This window comes from Meriones unguiculatus, chromosome 8 (genome assembly GCF_030254825.1).
Source record: "Meriones unguiculatus strain TT.TT164.6M chromosome 8, Bangor_MerUng_6.1, whole genome shotgun sequence".
NCBI lineage: Eukaryota > Metazoa > Chordata > Mammalia > Rodentia > Muridae > Meriones > Meriones unguiculatus.
The window spans coordinates 98,767,064-98,785,546 of record NC_083356.1 but is presented as its reverse complement, the minus strand read 5'-3'; the positions used below and the strand labels follow the sequence as shown (position 1 = coordinate 98,785,546).

At 39.8% G+C, this 18,483-nt stretch overlaps 1 protein-coding gene across 2 annotated transcripts in view; it reads left to right on the top strand.

Moving 5' to 3' along the window:
* Positions 1-18,483, top strand: part of Ccdc148 (coiled-coil domain containing 148) — a 241,589-nt gene that overhangs the window by 155,024 nt on the left and 68,082 nt on the right. For both annotated transcript variants that reach the window (XM_060390194.1, XM_021638823.2), the window contains one exon: positions 3,710-3,850. In XM_060390194.1, the coding sequence (XP_060246177.1) occupies positions 3,710-3,850 (141 nt within the window). The remainder of the gene's footprint in view (positions 1-3,709; positions 3,851-18,483) is intronic.

Sequence of the window (18,483 nt, the reverse complement as noted above, 5' to 3'; positions counted from 1 at the left end):
AAGCACTCATACAGATAAAATTAAGAAAAAAAAAAGAGTTGGTGTCACATACAGTTAAAAAGAATATGAATAAGAATGGTCATCTGAGGCAGAGGTAAGAAACAAACTTTCCTAGAAATTACATACTAACAATATTATTGTGGGGTTGGGAGTGAGAGAGTCAATGTAATCAATTGACATCACCCTTGTAAACCTACTCTTGTTCAATAATTACATTTGACTGAAAAGATTTTGAGTGAACTAGAGAATTACAGCCAATCTCAATGGTTTTGAAACTGATTTCTCATAAAGAAAAGCTCATCTAAGCTTAAATACATATAACCAAATTATATATATACATATATAATCATGAAATTATATATATATAAATATATATATAATGATCAAGTTATTTATATTGTCAAAGATTATTGTGAAATGCAAAGAAACAATTATATTGATGGGCAAACACGATGACAATAACCCACACTCCAGGGAGACATGTGTTCCTGCTGACAGAAGCAGGTATTAGAGGAGAGACATGGACTCTGGGCTTGGCGTGAAGCTGTGAATAGACAAGAGGCCCCAAGTTTAACTCTGAAACTCTGGATCCTAGAAGCACTAACAAACAGGAAAGTTTTTTAAGGATTTGTGGAGAGTTGGATTACAGGCAGAAAGAGCTGATAATGGAGATTTTGCAGTCACCCTCAGCAAGAGATGACTTTATAGAAGAGATTTAAGTAATGAAATAGGGAGTAAGACTAGAGGTGGAAGAGAGTACGGGGTGGAGTGGACACGGAGCAGGGAGAGAGAAACACGCACAGTTGAAGGTGTGGACATGAAGAGCTAGGACATGGCATCAAAAGCAAGAATCCTTTCTACGCTGTGATAGGCAACAGGCTGAGGAGAGAACAGAATTAGCCCTTTGAGTGTTCAGGAGGGAGGCCATTGGCAGCAGTCGTCCAGAGACTTGATTTTTACTGTAGAAGTGGTAAAAGACTTAAAGACAAGGTGTGGCCTTTAAGTGACCTGTTCAAGACCTCAGATCCAAAGAACTCCGCCGTGCTGATCAGAGGTGGGTGATGGGGTAGACACTGTGCTTGCAAGACAGGAGGAGGCATTTTCTTGCCTATTGTCATAGACATGGCAAAATGTGCTTTTAGGAAACTAAAAATTTGAAGTTAATATAAACTATTTAAAAGGCTAAACTATTTAGCGGTACTTGGATCATATTTGGATGACAGTACTTTTTAATTTTAATTTTGTGTGTTATTAATGAATGATGCTTGAATCAGATATTTGCAAAATTATGTATTTCATTTTTGGAGAGGAGTTTTTGCAAGCTCATGTATTTTGCCTCCCTGCTTTGTCAGCCAGAGGAGCACAAGGATTGGAAAAAAAAAGTTTGACTCTATTTTTCACTAGTCTTATTTATTTTTTGTTTATGAAAATTATGTACCCATCCTAGAAAGGTTAGATTAACTTTACCCAGCCTAGAAAGGTTAGAATAACTTTTCAAAATCTTTCAATATAATATTCAGAGAGTCTATTGTCATGTGGTTAAACCTCCTTCCAAAAGTCTCTCTTTGCATACATACACAGACACTTTATGCTATTGAGATCATACTATAAATGTAGTTTTACATTGTTTTTTGCATCTAAAACATTATAGACATTTTTATCAACAAATATAGAAAAATTGGTGTCTTTACCAATCATAGATATTGTATGAAAGTACCAAAACTGATTCAGGCCAACTTCTATTGAAGGGCATTTAGACTTCTCCCAAATTTTCTGTTTCAAACCCCACTGCAGCGAGCATCGGGTATGGTGCACGTTTGTACACTTGTCTAGCTGACGGTTGTGTTGTTGTGTGACTTGTATTGCTGTGACCATGACCAAAAGCAATGCGTGAGAGAAGGTGTTTATTTCAGCTTCCAGCTTATAGGCCGTCACGAAAGGAAATCGGAGACTCAAGCAGAGGCCACGAAGAAGGCTGCTTACCAGCTTGCTCTCTACAGCTTGACTCAGCCTGCTTTCTTATAGAACCCAGGGCCACCTGCCCAGGGCTGGCACTGCTGACAGTGGGCTGGGCCCTCCCACCCCAGTGGCTCACAGACTTGTCCTCAGGAAGTTGGATGGAGGCATTGACTCAGTGATGGTTCCCCCTTCCCAGATGACTGCAGCTTGTGCCAATTTGAAAATAAAAAGCAAACTAACCAGTAAAATGGTCTTTGGATAATTTCCTGGTGGCAGGGATGTGGGTGAAAGGCTGTATGTGTTTTATATAGTGATATGTATTTACATATGGACCAAAGCTATGACAAGTATTTGTCTACCAATAGCACATATCCATACCCAAGAAGTTCTTTTGTATGTTTTCATCTTAACTATGCTTATTTCCCATGCTTAGAAAATAAGGAAGCCGAAATATGCCAGTATTTCTTAAACCTTTTAAGGTCCTAGGACCATTTCAGAATTTGGGTGGTGGTTGAATGTGTGTGTGTGTGTGTGTGTGTGTGTGTTTGTGCGTGCGTGTAGAGGCCAGTGATCAACATTGGGTATTTTTCTTGATTGCTCTCTACCTTACTTTTTAAATTAGAATTTCATTTCTGCGGTGTATCCTTGTGCGTGGGTTCACTTGTGCCATAGCATTTACACGGAGAGCAGAAGAAAACTTGCCGGAATGGAACGTATTCCCCTTGACCCACGTGGACCGGACTCAGGTCATCTGGCATGGCAGTGTGTGCCTTTACCTGCTGAGTCATCTGGCTGGCCCAACCCACCATCATTTTCAACACAGGACTTCTCACCGATAACTTGGAGCTCTTTGGCTATCCCAGCTCTTCTGCAAGCTCAAAAACCTGCCCGTGCTGCCTCTGACTTTTTTTTTTTACACAGGTGCTAAGGATTGAACTCAGTTCCACATGATTACTTGACCAACTGAGCTATATTCTCAGGTCCCGAAGTTTAGAATTTTTAAAATAACTATTTCTTCTACTTTCCAGATTTATGCCCATGTGTAAAAGCAGAGTTTCTTTTAAAAATTATTCTACTTTAAAAAATTAATGTTTTTTTTTTATTGAAATGGAATTACATCACTTTCTTCCTTTCCTCCCTCCAGCCCCTCCCAGCTACCCTCCTCCAAACCCTTCCCTTACCCCATGCTCTCAAACTGACAGCCTGTTTTCCTTGACTGTTATCATTACGTGCATGCATACATGTATGTGTACAGATGCACAAGTACATACAAACACAGCACGCTGAGTCCACGTTTGCTGTTTGTGTGTATATGGTTTCAGGGCTGGCCCCTCTGCGTTGGAGGCCAGTTCTCCTCCAGAACTTATTGGTTGCTGTCAGATTTTGTCTAGGAGTGGGACCCCATGGCATTTTCACCATTCCACATCAACATGCCCACTGATAAAGCATTTCACACACAAGGAAAGCAATAAGCTGCAACCCAGCCTAGAATTTTTTTTGGAAGTTATGGTTTTTTTGCATTAAATTCATAGTTTTATTACTTCCCTAGTTCAGCTAGGGTACCTGCATGAGTTATTTTAAAGTTATTGTTTTCTATGTTAGTCTGCACACATGTCATATCCTCATATATGCACAAAATGTACATGGGCATTTGAAAAAACTTGAGTCCTCTTCGACACAGAACATTGTCCCCTGTGAAGTGCATGTGCTAATGCAGAGCTTTTGAAACAAGGGTTTCTTTGTGTTTCAGGTTTCTGAATGGCGAGCCCAGCAGGAAGAGTTAGCAAGACTGGAAATGGAGATTTCAGCCAGAAGAAGAGAGAGGCAAGAGGAGAAATCAAAACTATGGAAGGAGAAAGAACTGCTGCAAAGGGAGGAGACAAAGACGAAGGTATATAATCCCCTGCTTCCCTGAGGCGTGGATGGCTTCCTAATTGCCTGACTGAGCTTTGATGCATGAACACAGATAGGTGTCTGGGACTAAGTTCACTCCATGGTTGGGGGAGGTGTCAAAATTTGTGTCTGTTCTTAAGTCTTGCACTAAGAAGGGACAGGATAAAGCTTTCAGTGTGTTGGGAGAGTATATTGGTTTATGGCAATATGGCGAATGATAGTTAGAAATGTACTTGTTCGCAGAATACATTGTACCAGTGAAAGTGGACAATTCATGGAATGTCAAAAGGCCCTTAAAGACTTCATTTCTTTATTATTTATTAGGGTTTTTTTAGTTATGCAAATTTACCATTCCTCTTTGAGGCAAATGCTTATTTCTAAATCTTAAAAATGCTCACCAAAATCTCATCCACATCCTGAAGATATAATTGTTTAGAGATTGTTTTCATTATTTTATTATGAAATTTAGACATTCTGTCTGTCCCTACAATAAAAATTGCAGAATTTTCAGTAAAGATATTTTTAGCTAAAAATGTTATCAGACTTATCAGGCAATGTTTCAGGGAGCTGCTGACTCTGGAAATTATTCACGAAAGGTAGTTACCCCGTGACCAAAGCAGTGAAAGGAAATCGATTCTCTGGCATAGCTCCTCCAGTCTTGCATATCAGGACCCGGAAAGTTCACCTGTACCGACTTGATCTGCATGATGTAAAAAATGATTTTTTTTTTTTTTAAAAAGCTGCTTACAGTGCTAAGAATGACTGATTAACTCACGGCCATTGGTGGACTGCCTTTTGTACTTGTGACCATGGCTCTCATTTGGGGCTGTGTGATCAATGAAGTCTGTGAAGCCCTCATTTAAGGAGTTTTTTTTTCCTTCAAAGTTGAGTGCTGCAGTCTACAGGAACTGTGGTCTTTGAGGCTATAAGCCAGCTTTGCTGCATTTTTGACTCCTTGCTTGTCATTGATCTTGACTTGTGCCGTGCCTTCACGCCAGCAAGCTGACTGTAGTGAGAAGCAGCATGTGTGCCCAGCCACACACTGAAGGTTCTAGGACCATTTGACAAAATCAGCTGCCAGGAAGGATCGCTTTTCCCTGCTCTTATCTTTTTTCTAAATTAAAAATTGAATTCCATTTCTTCTCCTGAAGAGGTGAATTAGGTGGTTTCATCAGGCCCACATCAAGACAAGTGATTTTTTTAAAAGGAGTAACTGCATGAACCTCAATAATTACTAAATATTGATCATGTTTCAGATAATGCAAGTGAACTGTGTATCTTTGTGGGGCAACCTACCAATTATTTGTGATCATGAAAGAACAGTATTTGAATTGTGCATCCCTAGATTTGACTTCTAAATAGAGTGCTCGCAGAGCATTTCTTTTCTACAAGTAAATCTGAGCACAGAAAGCATTGTGTATCTAAGCAGTAGTTACATGTAATATCACCTTAGGGGGCATGTAAAGGGCCGTAAAAAAAGAGTTCCACTTCCTGAAGGTTTCCAAAGACCAAGACAAACGAAATAAGTCAATTACTAATAGGGGGAGGGAGCACATTTATTGTGGAAGCTAGATTGTACTTGAGAGGTTGGCGTGGATACTCAGGGAGAGTGGAAAACATTGCTCATAGTCTTCTTTGCATTCGGCATAGAAGATTTATAGAAAGGGAAGAGTTTTTAAACCATGAGAAAGAAAGACTTTCTGAGTTTTCAGAAAGGGATGACACTTTGCATCTGAAAACGGAAGCAAGCGAGCAAAGAAACACAGAGAGAGTAAAGGATGGAACGATTGTCAACCATGGTGGCCAAGGTGATGGCCGGACTAGTGAAGCCTAAGGTAAGAAGGCACCGTGGAGATCAGGGAGAACTTCAGTGATGCTGGCTGCAACACGCTTTCCACATTTCAGAATGTAAGCCCTAGCCTGTCCCTGGGAGCGCCAGGAAGCAGATGGCTGAGAAGGTGTCAAGATGCCCACATGCTGGTACATTTGGGCCTAGCTGCATTCCATTAGGCTGCCTGCAGGGTCTCGCTCCACTGTCTTGCGTGTGATAATGACAGACATGTGTGAAATTCGAGACCAGGTATCTTGTGCGTGTGTAGAGTTGTGGTGACCTTGCTGTGTTTCTGCATGTTCTGACATTTCATTTCAACCCTTAGAAATTGTATAGAACCAAGTATCTGGTTTATTCCAGTTATTTTCTTCTTCTAATAATTTCCCTTTAGGAAATACCTTTAAAATACAGAGATTAATATACTATGTTGGTACCCATCACCTAGCAGTGAAAATATTAGTATGCTTTTTATTTTCTCACATTAAAAAAAAAAGTAAGTAGAGTGTTACAAAGTTGAAGTCATTTTTCTGAGACCTTAGTCAGCACCTTCTTCACCTCCCTAAAGGTTTTGTTTCTGTTATCCCAGAACCATATATAGCTGCTCAAACATTTAACATGTAGACTGTTGTTTAATTTCCTTTTTCATGAACACTATCATACATCACCATTCTACAAAACTCTTTTTTTTTCCATTCCAGCTTCTATTTTGAATCATTCTTACATTAACTTGGACTTTAGTATTCCACAGTACACATGCCTGCCAATTTCTCCTTAATGGCTTTCACTTCAGCCTGCAAAGATCTGTTGTTTTGCCTAGTATGTAGCTGTAGCCACCATGCAGACATCCTTTGGCCTAACTGGAGATTTCTCTAGGTGCTTCCAGGAGTGAAATGATTATGTTGGAGGAGTAATGTATTTTCAATTTTACATGAGCTTTAAACTTTATATGATTATTATAATTGTTTTATTTTTAATTCTGCCAGTCTGATAAATGTGAAAAGCACTTCACTCTAATTTTTATTTCCACGGTTATTTCTGAGACTGAGTGTCTTCTTATGTTTACTGGAACATTTTCTCTTTTACAGATTGTTTATCTGTACTTCTTATCTATTTTCCCATTTGTTATTTATTAATATACATATGGGGCTCATAATTGCAGAATGCTATGTATTAACTAGCTACTGGGATTGCGAAGATTTGTTCCTCTGGCCATTTGCCTTTAAATATTGCCTGAACTTTCTACAGTTTCACAGAGATTTTAAATGGTCCAAGAAGGAAGGTGTTATGCTTCCTTTGTGGATCATACCTTCCTTTCTGAGCTGAAACCAGGCAACGAGACCATCTCTGAAGACAGTTCCTACTTTTGCCTGTGCTGAGGGCCACATACATTTTGCCAGCTCAGAACCAGCCTCTGTGTTATTGTCTAGATGTCAGGGTTCTCAGGCATGACACTAGCTTAGCGTACTGCAGCGATGGCCTTTGATCCGGTGCCCAGGCCTACGGAGGCCTCCCAGCCACTCCTCAGGGAGGGATCACGCTATGCTAATCCCTGCTCTGTGTCTACCCAGGTTCTGTCTATCTGTTGTTGTTGGTTCCAGCTCCTGGGAAAGGGAAAAGGAAAGGCCACTCAGACCCTTTCATCTAGTTTTCCTCTAACAGCTGCATCTCCTTGGTCTGATTTTGGAGTCCATCTTTGTATTCAACACTGGGAGTGTGCCTGTGTGTGCATGTACGTGCATGTGTGTGTGTGCGTGTGTGTGTGTGTTTGTGCACATGAGAGAGAGAGAGATAGAGGGATCTCATGTATGTTATTTTGTTCAGCATTTCTGCATATCTATTTCTACATAGAGGAGAGTTCCATTGTCAACAGACATACTGATCAAAAGTACTGAGCAAAAGTTCTGGCTACCTTCATTAATTAAAAACTTACATTCCTGTTGTTTTAACTATTTCATATGCTAGAAGCAAACTTTGTTTTTCCAGAGCATTACCACAGCTTGGCAGATAATCTCCCTACCGGTGATACTCCTGCAGACAGTGCCCCTGACTGAGGCGTGCTGCTCTGCTTCCTCTTATTCTCTCACCTGCAGTTCCCACCTGACTTTGTTTACTCAGGACAAAGCAGCAGAGACAGAGGAGCTCTGCCCCGCATAGGACCTCACCAGAGGATGTCTGGACAAGACACTCGCTTCTCCCTAATGCTTCTTCCTTCAATATATCTTTCTGGGCTCATTTGCTAAGATAATGTTTTAGCCTGTGTTTCGTGCTGAAGTTTACAGGTGCCCAGCACCTTATATTACATTTTTCTCTGTGGTATAAAACTCCAGTTGGATAGAATATTCAGACTTTTTGTAGTTTTCTCTCAAGATTTGAGAACGATGTTGATAAGACAAGATTAGATAAGTTGCTGGCTGACAGGTAATTTTCACAGGTAATTTCTCTCTATGTTTGAAATTATTGTCATGATAAAATCATAGGATGATGGCTTTCTATGAATGAGCACAGAATATTGTAAGGAACAAAGTTATTTTGCCAGATGGGCCATAAAATGACTAATATATGATATTAGTCTCTGTACCATAGTTTCCCTGTATGTAGCTCTTAAGATGGTATGAGAATATCATAATAATTTCTCTGTATCATATGATTTTAGGAGATGCATTGCTATGGGATGCCAAGTCTAGGGTTCCATGGGGTCCAAGGCAAGAGTAGTTCTAGCTTTTCTTCCAGGATGGAGATTGTGATCAAGGCCCATATACTAGAGACATACGTCTTTTCTGGTGTAGTGTTTGACAATTCTCCGAAAACTTTCAGCCAAATCCTAACCCAGCACCACAAGCAGCTGAATTGGGAGGCATTATTAAGGAAACCAGGATTCCCCCAGTAGGTATATAATCTTCAGTATCACCTCAGAGGTATTCTGGGGTGGGAGCTTCCATTTGGGGAATTCTCAGGTTGATGTACCATCAATTCAGTAAATGTCCAAAGTCATGGTTTCAGTGGGATGTTGACACTTGAATGTTCTGGCAATCACCCAGATTTATATGTACCTGCAGAGAACCACAAGGGAGGAGACAGGGCATAGGGCACAGGCTATCTGGCAATGACAGTAAAGACAGAGTACAGATCGGATGGCTAAGACAGTTCTGCTCATAAGATTCCAGAAGCTCCACTCTCCTGGGAGAATTTACAATTCAGGTCAAAGCTCTTCTCCTGGTGTGGAAATTTGTGGATTCATATGAGAGAAAATTTTCATAAAATCTTGAGGTTTCTTTTGAGGTCCTATATAACTTGATAGTGTACTATCAAGTTTTTAGATACTTCTCTAAAGAGCTCTGGGTAGGAAAAAAAGGTTGGCACAGAATATTGATACAACTTACATTTAAAGATTCTTAAATGTAAACCCTGCATCTTTAGGACCCTTAGGGTTTAGAGAAGCCAGCAAGTACATCTGAGCAAGATGACTTGAAAGATGTCCTCTGTGATTTCCTCCCTAGCCCTCTACATACTCTTCCTCACCAAAACTGGAAATAACATGAAATTTCCTTTCATGCTTGCAAAGCTGAGACATTTTCAGGATGATCCATTCCCAAAGGAATATTTTAGAGAAGAGGATGTTCTGTGACTGGTTGCCCAGGGTGGCTAGAGACTTGAAGGACAAGAGGAACAGGAGTTGTTACCAATGGCCCAAAAAGTGCAGGAGCTATCAGGCAGGGAACATGGGTAGCCTTGTAGAACTGAGCCATCGAAGCAATGCAAAGCTGTAAGTCGCATGTGACCATAAGGAACTTAATTTTATAAAAAAACAAAAACAAAACCAAAAACGTTGTAAGCAAAAATTTCTCCAAGAATTTAAGCTTTGCCTAAAACTTATACACTGTACAGGACTTCTGAATCACAAAATTCTGAGCCAGTAAAAGAGTCTTGTTTTTATACTGCCAAATCTGTGGTGTGTGGTAATTTTTATACAGTAATTAAAAGAAAAAAAACCCCACTAAACTGGGTTTTGCTATCTAGAATACCAAATATGCAGAAGTGGGTTTGGAATTGGAAGTGTGGAAAAGCCAGAAGAATTTTGAGGATATCAATTTGAGGTTGATTAATATAAAGAAGACTAGATTACCTTCAGCCAATGATTAGAATAAATAGCAGATGTTAAAGACAAGTCTGATGAGGACTCGTCACTCAAAAGTATTGGAAACAGGAGAAAGGTGAGCTTGGGGATACTAAAGCTGGGTAGAAAAGGAGTTCCTGAGTAATGGGCTTCATAGAGTGGAGACATTTTCCAAGACATTTAAGGTACTGTCTGGATTATCTTTTCTGCTTAGAGTCAAATGGAGGAGATAGATTTTGAAAAGCTGCTCAACAAAAAGGATGCAGACTTGATGGTCAGGAAAATTCTCAACCAGTTCGGGGATTCCCCTTTGTGACAAGAGTCATGTTGGATAGCATAGATAATGGGCTAGCTGTATGATTATACAGTCCTTTACTGGAGCCTTCAAAAGGTCAAAAGGTCAGCATGTATATTTGTATCTGAGATCCTCTCAGAGTTTAGAGGTCCTTCTCTTGGAGCTTTTGAAACTAGGAGGACCTGGGCAGTTTAAGGGCGATGACCCTCTGCCACCTTCAGAGCTGGAAGAGTGAGAAGATTAACTAAGAAGACCGTGTGTGTGGCTTTTGTCATAGAAACACCATGAAACACGCATAGGGTCTTGAGACTGTCTGAAGCAGGGCAGCATGGAAGGAGGGGATGACTAGAATTCTACTGCTGAGAAGCAGATGACAAATGTCTCATCTGTTAGCCTCTATTATCATTCATGAAAGGGGGGTTATCGTTCATAGAAAGGGGGTGGGGCATCGCAGAGTGTGAAATCCTGAGCCTGGAGGGATAGGTTAAACAGCTTAGGAATTAGAGGCTAAGGTTGGAACCTATGGGCATGTGGCATTCCAGATCCAGGGCTAGGAAGAGCTAAGTGTGCTCCCATCTCCCTGTGTGAGGACAGGCTGAACACTGCTGACAGGGTAGGGGAAAGTGCTGCCTGAAGACAGGTGGCACTGTAAGTATAGGCTGTGTTCATGTCTTCCATTTGACTTTTAACCTTTTGGGGGAATGGGTTCTAGGTACCTGAGGAGGACTAAAGGATGAGCATTCTTAAAAAGACTTTGTATTAGTTTTGATATCCCATGGCAGGCCAGTGGCTCTGAAATAGAATTTAACCAAGCAGAGGGAACACTCCAAAGATAGTTCTATTTCCCACCATATATTGGCTATAACTATATGGCGTATTGGCAGTCTCACTGGCAAAGGAGCCCAGATGTATAAGATACAAAGATGCTGAAGTTGATCTAAGGAGATTTAGTTCTGGATGAAGACAGAAAGGAGCCATTGTGGAAAAAGAAGTCAACAAATGACAAACTGAGTGGCAAATGTGAAGGAACCCAAACTCAATGAGCCCCTTAGAAGCGGGGTATGGCTCCAAGTGCATTGAGCACAAGGGCTTTTTGTCTTTTTTTTTTTTTTTTTTTGCTCAGAAAGAGTAACAAAGTTCAGAGCCAAAGTTGAGAGCTGTCACTTGCTAATTGTGTGACCACAGAGAAAATTGTTTTATCTCCTGAGTTTCAGTGTTTGTACCTATTTGTATAGTAGTGAAATATTGAGAAAAAAGCACGGGAAACAGCTAGCATATACCTTGGACCCAGAAAGAGATCCGTAAATTACACAGTAATTACTGATACTAATATTGCTAGAGCAGAGTGGTAAAGCACAAGGTAGCTAGAAACACACCGCAGAATCAAATCGGACATTTCAAATAGAAATCAGATAAAGTTAATAACTAGAGGCAACAGAGTAAGCCAGATTCAGATACCAGAGTCATGGGCACAGTCTTTGTCATCTTTGCCTGGTTGCTCATGGCTGGTGGGAGACTACCCCTCGAAGGGACATTTTGTGCACCACAGCAGGTGGCTGTGTAACTGGAAGATGACACATTCCGACGAGATCATAGAGCTTGCAGCTAACTGCAGTGACTCACTCTAAACCACAGGACCATTGATTCCCCAGTGCATCCCCTGGGTCTAGGTGGCAATAAACTGCAAAATACAGAACTCATTAACACATAGTTCAGAAAGATGAAATGTGCAACTTTTCTCATAAGTGTTATGACTTGCTGACTTCACTGTAAATTATACACATAAGCCTTCTGCTGTGTGTTCTGTTTTGAAATCTCAAGGTCTCCTTTAAGGCATAGTGTGACTCTAAGTAGTCCATTTGCTTTTTCTTCCAGCACTGACACTGTAGACCTCCCTCTGCATTTGCTCCCCCCATCTGCTTCACGTAGAGGGTGGAGCTATGGGCTCCTAATATATTGACAGTGAGGGGGCATGGTCCCAAAGGTCTACATGGGATGACTCTCTATGACATTTACTCATTGTGTTTCAAGTTCCTTTCAGTGTGGTAAAACTTACAGCCCAGCCCTTCGCTTTGCAAATTCCATGCCATTATAAGAAGACACTCCAACATAAATTGTTCCTCTACTGGTAGTTTTAAAAACTACCCAATGCTGCCACAAAAATAGCATACAATTTTTTTTTATGTCAATAGAAACCCCAAGTAATGATACAGGAAGATTTGAGTTTCAAAGTTTAGCAGGACAACAAAAATGTTAACTGAGAAAAAATGAAAACTACAAAATGGGGTGAATTACATTGAGGTTGAAATTAGTTAACTTGAGTATGACCACTTGCAACAAATTAAACATTTTTCTTTCATATTGATAAATACACAAATATCTATATGTTTCTAATGTAATTTTAAGAGTAACTCCTGGCCCCTTCAAGGAAGACTCAACTCAGGGCAGTTAGGAAATGCCTTTATTCTCATCAAATACCTATACCACCTCCTCTTTCATTTCTTGGCTTTGTATCAAGTCATACCATGGGTATCTGTCCCCGCTCTGGCCTCTGCTGATCTGATTGCTTCTTAATATGAGTTCCCCCATGTTAGCAATATTATTAGTTTAGCCGCAGTTGATCAAAGTCCAGAACTTGAAATAAACTTTTTGTCCTGGCTGACTGCAGTAGGGCTCAGCAACTCTCTTCCTATTAATTTTCCTCTCTTAGTTTAGGCCCTTAATTGCTACTGCATGCATTTGTGCACCACAGGAACTGCAGGATATGGAAGTGTCCTCTGCAATTTCCTTCAAATGCCTGTGACTGATTGCTTCTCATCCCCATGAAGTGCTCCAATGTTGAGGAAGGAAGGCAATGCCAATTACAAGGCTTTAGGGAGTGGGAAAAAGAACCTTACAAAAATCATAGTGTTGCTTGGAAAAGACCCTCAGAGATGGTACCTGCCAGTGCTGGCCAGGCTCCTGTTTCCTCTGCACCCTTGCCCATTGTGACAGACACTCTCCCCCAACCCATGTAATATAGAGGCCGAGGATGCTTTTGAGGAGGGAAGGAAAGCTGCATGTAGCTGGATCTTAGTTTACAATAAAATGGTATAAAATGAAAGTACTGTCAGTTTATGTAATATTTCACTGGTGCTGGCTGAACCATTGTCACAGAAGCCCCATGGCGGCACTTAGCTACGTGGTAACGTTCAGTGATCAAAACTGGATTTCAGCACCTTTATGTTTTCAGAAAACAGAGAATATAACATAAAAATAGCCGTAGACTTTGGGGACCTGGGGAACATGTCTTCGATTCTGTCTGAACACAAAACTTGACTTCCACTCTTGACATTCAATGACTTGAATTTCTAGAAACATGAGAGATTCTTTGCAAAATGAACCATCTGCACAAATGCTAAGTCCCTATGGAGCTGAGGACCAGGCTCAAGAACTGTTCCCCTTGACTTCTCTCTGGTCCTCTCAGCCAATAACTTTTAGCTATGTTTTGCACAGTTAGGCAGTGGGGAGTTATTTTATTTATTATTCTTTTTAAAAAATTACTTTTGCTTGTGTGTGTGTGTGTGTGTGTGTGTGTGTGTGTATGTGTGTGTGTGAAAGAGAGAGAGAGTCAGTCACCTGTGGTTTGGTGTCCATGGAGGCCAGAAGAGAGCAACAGAGCCTCTAGAGCTAGAGTTACAAGAGGTTGTGAACTGCCTAACATGGGTGCTATGAACCAAACTGAGATCGTCTGCAAGGACAGAACGTTTAACCACTGAGCCACCTCTCCAGGCCCTTTTGATATTCTCTTTAATTTTTGAATCTGATGAAGTATATCCTAAGTATCAGAGTTCAAGAAACATAATGGATAATTTGCCATTAAACAATGGTTAGATAAGGAGAAGATAGTAAATATTTTATGCAGAAAGAATTCAAAATTAAACTGGGTTTGCAACTTCCTCTTATGAAAATTTAATATCACTCCTCTAAATAATATTTTATGGATAAAAAAGTTCATGTCAAGCAGGAGGTTTAATTAAGCAAAAGAAATAAATCAGGAATCACCCAATTTAAAAATGTTCCCAGAGTTCTTTGGTTTGTCATTAAAACTTCGAAACGAACATAAGTAAGCTTATTAAGAGAACCGATTTTGCTCTGTTTACAGAACACTGAACAAGTTGAAATAAGTTATCAACATAAGCCTACAAATGACAGGAAAAGTAGGGTGACAATCCAGAGATAGCCAATGTTTTCAACTGTCTTTTTTAAAATGGAAACTTTTGAATTTTGGAGATGGCTTGTTTTGTAAGAGTACTTGTTTGGTGTGAACCTGAGTTTGAATTTCCAGCTCTCATATAAAAAGCAGAGCACGGGGTGTGTACCTGTTACTCCAGCAGATACCCTAGAGCTAGAGTTAAGAGCAGCTGTGATCCCACTGATGTGGGTGCTGAAAACCAAACTTAAGCAACAAGTTGTCTTAACCACTGAGCCATCACTACAGCTCCTACAGCTTGTTTCTGAGAAGAATAAAACATGATGGGATCTTCCTATCTTTAGTGATTATATAATTTTAAGAAAAAGTCAGATTTTTTTTTTAAATGCTAGGATGGAGCTGGAGAGATGGCTGAGTGGTTAAGAGCATGGGCTGTTTATCCAAAGGGCCCATGTTCAAATCCCAGCACCCTCATGACAGTTCACAACTGTTTATAATTCTAGTTCCAGAGGATCTGACACCTTTATACAGACATCCATAGAGGCAGAATACCAATGTAAATTAAAAAAAATCTAGAATGAAAAAATAGAGGCAGAACATCAATGTAAATTTAAAAAAATCTAGAATGAAAAAAAATGCCAGGATGATTAAGAACCAGATGTTTTTGTTTTGTTTTGTTTTTCACAAGATTTCCCAGTTAGCAGCTTTATAGGGAGAAACTTAAGAATTAACTTCAGGTGCCATATTTGGCTATATTATCTGCTAAGTCTTGATTTTTCATAAGGATCTGATATAATTAACTTCCCTTTATGCAGTTTTTACAATGTTTCTAGGCAATATCTGTGCTCATTTAATCTTCTTAACAACTCATGGGTATGGATAACAATGTGATCCTCATAGCCAAAGATGTTGAGCCATTTACAAGTTATATAATGTCCCGAAAGCCAGATAGCTGTGAAGTATTTTCCCCTAGATGGGTTGATCGCAGTTTATTCTTTAAAAGCTGCTGTACTGTTGGTGCAGCCCTTGTGAATGTTTTTTGTTGTTGTTGTTGTTTTTTGTTTTTGCTTTTAATTTTGAGATGAACCCACTTTGAAAAACATCAGTTTCAAGGAACCTCAATATCAAAGTCTTGGGTTTGGGGTTATTATCATTCTAGTCCTACCCTTGTTCACAAAGATCTGTCCAGCAGACAGAGAACTGATGGTGTTAAAACCTTTTAGTAATACCCATTTGAGGCAGTAGAATTGCTTTAATGTTCTAAAAGGGCCCCAAACTGTCAGTGTCTCTTTCCATATTTTTAATAGTGTGATTCTCTGAGTTAATAAGGCACTATAATTAAATGCTCTATAAGAAATAAGATAATCATAATAAAATTATGTTACAAGCTGACTTAAAATATCACCCAAAATTTCCTCTTGGTGTCATTTTTGAGGGGGTTAAGATCATTCAGGCCTTTACAGCCATTGAAGCAGGACATTCGCCCCAAGCATGGTTGGATACCATAAAAAGCTAAAATGTTACGCTCAGGATGCGAGGCTAAGCACTGCACTCAGGGTCAGCCTCTTTGGACCCAGAGAAGAGCATGTCTGATTGCATGCGGGTTGATACCCCAGGTCCCGCCTCTGAGAAAAAGGTATCGGACGGGTCTGATGCTCTTTGGGTGGATGACACCTAAATGAACATCGGTACAAAGTCCCAATTTATTTCTAATATCAGAGATCAGACCTCTACTCTTGCCTGATGCGTTTAAAACAAAAAGGGGGAACTGTAGAGAGCTGCGGAATGCTGTGCCTTAAAGATGGAGCTGGTTTCCGCCTTCCACCTTCCCGATGGTGACTGCTCTCTGTCACGAACAATTCCACATTTGGCTAAGGCTGAGGATCTGGCTTGCTTCCATGTATGTGGACCTATCTGCATTGCCCACGTGGCACTCCTGGGTTGGCTACCCAGAGGCTATTTAAGCTGTGGGCTGGCTTTCCCCAGGGTCAGATGATTGTTCAAGGTTCCTGAATAAACTGCATTGAAAAAAATAAATAAATAAAAATAAATGGCTCTCATTCAGATGTCAAAAAAAAAAAAAAAAAAGATAAAGACTCCAAAATAAAATGCATAAAAAGATTTGCTTTGAAAAAAAAAAAAAAAAAGAAAAACTGCCATGATTGCATTTTTCTTTTTAGCATAATGACATTGTTTTCACAAGAAAGTTTCCACAGGTTTCTAAGATCAAATCTGCAAACTCACCAGAGTGTATACCCATGACCCTGGCATCCTCTTTTCACAATGCTGTCATGTCTAAGGCCAGTCCCCATCTGTGCACTGAATCTCATCTTCTTTCCTACTCAAGATCATCACCCCCCCCAAAAAAAATCATCCCAATCTTTGTCCCACTACTTTCTATCTTCTAGATCTTTTTTAAATGTGTGCCATACATATATATTAAATCACATACATATATATTAAATAGTATGATATTTTGGTACATATGTACACTGCATGGAGTGTAAACATATATATGCACCATAAAAGTTTTCTATTTTTATGGTGAAACATTTAAAATTCTTTTCTAAAGCATGTAAAAAAATACACACTAAATCAGTATTATCTGCAGTCAGCCATACTGTGTGACAGCACACCAGAATTTCCTATTCCTGTCTAGTCACAATTTAGCATGCTCTGATTACTCTTTCCCTGCCCTGTGCACCCCATGTTAACCACTGCTCTCTCAATTTCTATGAGATCAGCATGTTTCACTTCCACACGGGTAGAATCATGTGCTGCTTGTCTTTCTGGCTCATTTCATTTAATGATGACCTACAGTACCATCCATTTTGTCACAATTGACAAGGGTTCAACTCTTAGAACTAATTTGCATTTTTTATTTCTTACCTGCTCATGAATTGATGGGCAATTGGGTTGTTTCCATTGCTTCACTGATGTAAATAGTGCTTCAATAAACATGTAAGTGCAGCTGTCTCTTCAACATACTACTTTAATTTTCTTTGGCTATATCTCTAGTATTAGGATTGATGGTTATGGGTGGTTCTTTGCTCCATACTGTCATCTAAAACTCACCTTCCCATCAATTGTACACATGTTCAGCTTTTATAATCCTCTCTGGCACTTGTTACCTTTTTCGTTTTTCACAGTAGTCATTCTAGCCCAGAATGAGGTCATGTGCAAGGTTCCTGTAATTTTCATTTTCCCTGAGGATTAGCGATGAGGAACATTTTTTTTTTCCTTTACTCCTGTTCTGTTGAACCATTGTCTCCTCCAACTTCTGCAACATTGTGCTTGCCATGGTTGCCCTTGACCTCCAGTTCCTCCTGATTAATCCCAGTGGGCAAATCTCAGGTCTCATATTTCTGGAGCTATTATGATAGAATTGATCAGAGCCTTGTCTTTGGAAAAGGTTTTGATTACTTATAGGAAGCCATTCCACCCATAGTGGTACCTTCTTCTTAGTAAACTTGGGTGGGTCTTCCTCATTCTTCTATCTCCTAAACTTTGGAATGTTCTGGGGGATTAGTCATCTAAGTATGAATCTTATCTAGAATCTAGCTAATTTTTTTTGTGGTTCCTCTATGTATCCTTGGCTATCCTGGACTCACCAGAACATGCTGGCCTTGAACTCACAGAGATCTGCCTACCTCTGCTTCCCTGAGTTTTGGGGTTATAGGTGTGCACTTTTGTTCCCAGCTAACTTACTACCTTTGTATAACTTCACATCATTTATATGCCGAGTAGTACCAATTAATATTTCTTTTGAAGTCTGTACTTACATACCCAACTGTGTCAATGCTAAATGCCAAAGCTGTGGTTCTGCTTTTCCCTCCAGACCTACCCCATCCTTTCTTTCCTGTTCTCAACACAGATGGAATCTGCTCTCCCAGTGCTGACCTGACAGTCTTGGAGTCATTGTTGATTCTTATTTTCCCTTCATACATTTACCTTCTGACATGTCTTTAAAATAATCATAACTCTGTCTTTAAAATATAATTGGAAGTGTTTCATCAGCCTCTTAGTTTCCTAATAAACTCCTCTACCTCCTCCTTTCCTGTTTCAATTTTTCACCTTCATGTTCTTTTATGAAAAGCAGCCATGCTAATTATTACAAAACTCACTTTGGACTATATTGGTCCTCTGTCAAAAATGCACCAATAGAGTTTCTACCCAGTAGAAATAAAATCCAAGTCTAC